General features: G+C 38.7%; 1 protein-coding gene across 1 annotated transcript; it reads left to right on the forward strand.

Moving 5' to 3' along the window:
* The first annotated feature begins 1,999 nt into the window (after positions 1 to 1,999).
* Positions 2,000 to 3,421, forward strand: LOC134256653 (uncharacterized protein F54H12.2-like). The gene has a single exon (XM_062739337.1). It carries the CDS (start codon positions 2,000 to 2,002, stop codon positions 3,419 to 3,421), a length of 1,422 nt encoding a protein of 473 aa, XP_062595321.1.
* Positions 3,422 to 4,300: the final 879 nt, after the last annotated feature.

Below are 4,300 nucleotides of genomic sequence, written 5' to 3' on the forward strand. Positions count from 1 at the left end.
AAATTGATTTCGAGCCTTGATCAGTGATTCAAAAATTTAAAATTTTTTTTTAGTTTTTTTACCCCTTTAAAATTTTAAGTGATACTTAGAAATCAGAAAACTGAAAAAGGTTAAAAAAAATTTCTTGGGCCTTTGGGGTTTATATAAAATTAAAACCAATTTTTAGGATTATTTTAAACCCCCGGGGCCCAACCTTAAAATTTTTAAATGGCCTTTAACATTTGGGGGGTTAAAAAAAGAAATGGGGGCCCTTGAGGGTTTTTTAAAAGGTAAAAAATTTCATCCATTTAGAAATTGCTCCCTTTGGGATCCCCCTTTTTTAAGTTAAATCGTGGTAAAATTTTTCAAAAATATACTAATAATTACCTTTTTTTTCCTCTTTTGGGCTATGGGGGTCTGTTTTTTTTTATTCAGGGAAAATAAAAAAACCCCCCGGGAAAAATCATTTAAAAGAACATGAAATTTTTTACATCCCGGTTCTCGAACCGGTTGGGTTTCTAAGGTTTAGTTGGGGGCGAGGGGTTTTTCCCCAAATTTGCCCGTATTACAAATTTTCCCCAGTTTTACCAATTCTCCAAAATTTTTGATTTTTCCCATAAACTAAAAGGGAAATTTTTTAAATTCCCTTTGGGAGACCTAATTTTCCAATAAACTTGAAGTAAGGGTTTGTCCCCGGGTGGCATTCCATTGGGGAAAAATCGGGTTTGTAAAAATAAATGGGAAATTCACGGACTGGAAAGGGGAGAGGCGGGGAATTAAAAATCGGAAATCAACCTTTTAACCAGGAATAAAACCAAAATAAGGTCTCTTTCCCTTTATTTCAAATTCGATGGGACGGTTTAGAAGTCTAAAGTACTGAAATGGGTAATATTCTCCCATTTCGATCTTCTAAAGCAATATTAGTGGAGGGACTTGAACAATGTAAATTGTTCATCCCACAGGCACAGGAATCGGGTGTAACATGATGTGTCTACTAGGAAAATTAGTTTTCACAAATGAAGTCTGATTACGGACGTCCTATTTATACTCTCTTAGTCAAACACATCTAAGACTTTTCTTTTAGGCATCCTCCTCCTTGTTGTTTTCCTTTTTACTCTTTAGGACCCCTCGGGCTAATATTGCTTTTCCTGGTCTAGTACCCTTTCTTCTTTTTCACCTCCCTCTTTGACTTACCTAGTTTGATCTCTATCTCTTTTTCTAATAGGGTAAATACCCCGATTGAAGCAATAGACTGTTTGGCAGTTCAGTCTCGTAAAAATCTAGCATTCTGTGCTTTTTTCTTTATTACACATCCCGCCTATCTTCTTACCTTCTCTGGATATGTCTTAGACCCTTTTTCACCATGCGAGTTAGTCTTGAGAGCCCTTCCCTTGGATAATCTATCGGGAACTCCTCTTACAGGATTACTCAAATTGGGTAGGATTTTAACTCACATGAAACCTCAAAAAGGAGGAAATTTTTTAAACTTCCTCTCGGCAGCAGTCCCTAACATACCCCTACCGGGCATAGGCTCAGGTTTGACTCTCAAAGACGCGACCAAGTTAGCCATGGGGCCACAAAAAGGTCGAGGATTTGTCAAAGATCTACTCAAACATGGGAAACAACAAGCCCTCATGGCCGGAGTGAAGATAGGCAGGGATGTAGTGGGAAAAAAAAAACATCCGAAATGCTCTTTTAACCCACGGACTCAATGCGACCAAAAATACAGGTCTATTTGCTTTCAATCGAGGAGTCTCTTTACCCTTTAGAAAGAAGAAGAAGAAAAAAGGACAAACAGGTCAAGGAAGAAGAAGAAGAAGAAAAAGAAGAAAGCAGACAGGAAGAGGGAGAATCCTGTTAGCCCGAGGGGGTCCTAAGAGAAAAAGGAAAAAACAAGGAGGAGGAATTCCTAAAAGAAAACGTCCTTTAGATGTGTTTGACTGAGAGAGAGAGAGTATAAATAGGCCAGTCCTGTGAACAGAAGGTTCATTTGTGAAAACTGAATCCTAGTAGACACATCATGTTACAACCCGATTCCTGTGCGTGTGGGATGAACAATTTACAATTGTTTGAAGTCCCTCCGACTAATATTGCTTTAGAAGACTCGAAATGGGAAGAATATTACCCCATTTCCAGTACTTTAGATTCCGACACCGCTCCCATCGAATTTGAAATTAAAGGACAAGGAGATCACTATCTGGATTTATCTCAAACTTATGTTCAAATGGTATGTAAATTTACCAAAGACGATGGAAGTAATCTGACTGGGGCAAACAGCACTTCGAGTCCAGTGAATAATATCTTACATTCCATGTTTACGGAAATCGATGTCAGTCTGAATGGAAAAATAGTGACTCCGGGGACGGATACTTATCCTTACAAAGCTTATCTGGAGAAATTATTGTCCTACCAACCCAGAACTTTAAAGACACAGGCGAGGGCCTGTAGTCTGTGGGAAAAAGATACGGCAGGACACATGGACGAAGTGGGGTTAGAGGCTCTTGGTGTAGCTCAAAATAAAACCTTTGATGTAACTCCAGCTGCAAATGGTGGTGCCGACACGGTGACCATTAACCAACCCATCCTCACAGCGTTACCGGCCAATTCTAAAAACGAAGGATTCCGAAAAAGACACCAAGCTATTGCTAACAGTAAGAAAATCAGTTTGCTGGATCGTTTACATCTGGATTTGTTTCAACAAGATCGATTTCTACCCAATGGAGTGGACGTCCGTTTGCGATTTAATCGAGCTAGACCTGCTTTCTACATGATGATCAAAGGAGGAAGTACAGGAAAAGTGAAAATATTGAGTATGATCTTGTGGGTGAGAAAAGTCAAACCCACAGCAGTCATGATGAATGCCATTAATCAGAGTTTGAATACCCACAGAGCCAAATATCCCTTGAGAAGAGTGGAAGTGAAAACCTTTACCATCCCCACAGGAACTCAGTCTAAGATTACGGATCATCTGTTTCAAGGCCAGATGCCTAAACGTCTCATTTTAGGCTTTGTGGAGAATGCGGCCTTTAACGGAGATAAAACTAAAAATCCCTTTCATTTCCAAAACTTTGGGATCAAGAAATTAGACGTCAGTATCAACGGAGAGACCATGAGTACTCGTTGTTTTGAGCCTAATTTCAACGACGATTTATATCTGAGATCTTATCTCAGTCTGTATCAAGCTCTGGGAAAATTAGGAGAAGATTGGGCTCCAGACATCACCTTAGAAGAGTATAAAAGCGGCTACACTCTATGGGGCTGGGATTTCACTAAAGATCAAGAAGCGCAATCGGATAAATTCCACATCATAGAAACAGGAAATCTGAGAGTAGAAGTGCAGTTTACCAACAATACACCTAACACCTTAAATTGTGTGGTGTATGCAGAATTCGATAACCTATTAGAAATTAACAAACAGAGAGAAGTGAGCATTGATTACTAAAAATGGATACGGGACAATTGAGAGAAGTCTTATCCAGAGAATTCAAGAGTTCTTTTGGAGGTGTGTATCCTGTAGATTTATTACCGGATCAATTAAGACCTGGAGAAAAAGCTGTGGTGGTCAATACGGATCCTCAAGATCGACCTGGAGAACATTGGGTGTGTCTATATGTGAGCAATCCCGTGGTGGAATATTTCGATTCTTATGGATTTCCTCCCTTACAAAAAGAAATTCAAGATTTTATCCAGCGTCATGCTCAACAATGGATTTATAATCCGTATCGCTATCAAGACTGGAATACCGATGTGTGTGGACAATATTGCGTGTATTATTTACATCAAAGAGACAAGAAAAGAAAGAAAGCCGACGAGTGGCTATTCCCTTTTGACCAGAGTACGGCTTTACAAAGGGACAGATACGTAACGAATTGGTTTAAAAACACTTATCATAAATTACCTACGGGTCATGGACAAAAGTGTCAATGTTTTTATCAAAATGTATTGTAAATATGTTGTTTGTTGTTTGTTGTTGTTTGTTGTTACAAATAAAGAATGAAAAAATCAAAAATCTGTGTTTTCTTTGTTATTTATGTGTAAGTAAAAAATCCAGTTTGAACTAGTTAGGCTAGGCTAGACTGTGAAGCGTGACGTCATAATCTTGAATCGGTGCCAAGTATTTACCTGTGTAGTCAGCATAAACAAAAAACGTAGGTCTATCGTTATATTTCTTTGCACACGGCGCATTTACCTGTGCAGTCAGCATATTTTTTTTTTCTTTGCACACGGCGCTAGTATTTACCTGTGCAGTCAGCATATTTTTTTTTTTGCACACGGCCCTTATCTTTTTTTTGCAAAGGTGTGAGGGGTATAAAAACAAAGG

This window comes from Saccostrea cucullata, unplaced genomic scaffold (assembly GCF_032062105.1).
Source record: "Saccostrea cucullata isolate Sc308-1 unplaced genomic scaffold, CSIRO_AGI_Scuc_v1 ctg1977, whole genome shotgun sequence".
Lineage (NCBI taxonomy): Eukaryota > Metazoa > Mollusca > Bivalvia > Ostreida > Ostreidae > Saccostrea > Saccostrea cuccullata.

Coding starts and splice junctions, on each gene's coding strand:
- LOC134256653 (XM_062739337.1), top strand. CDS start 2,000: ATGTTACAACCCGATTCCTGTGCGTGTGGGATGAACAATTTACAATTG.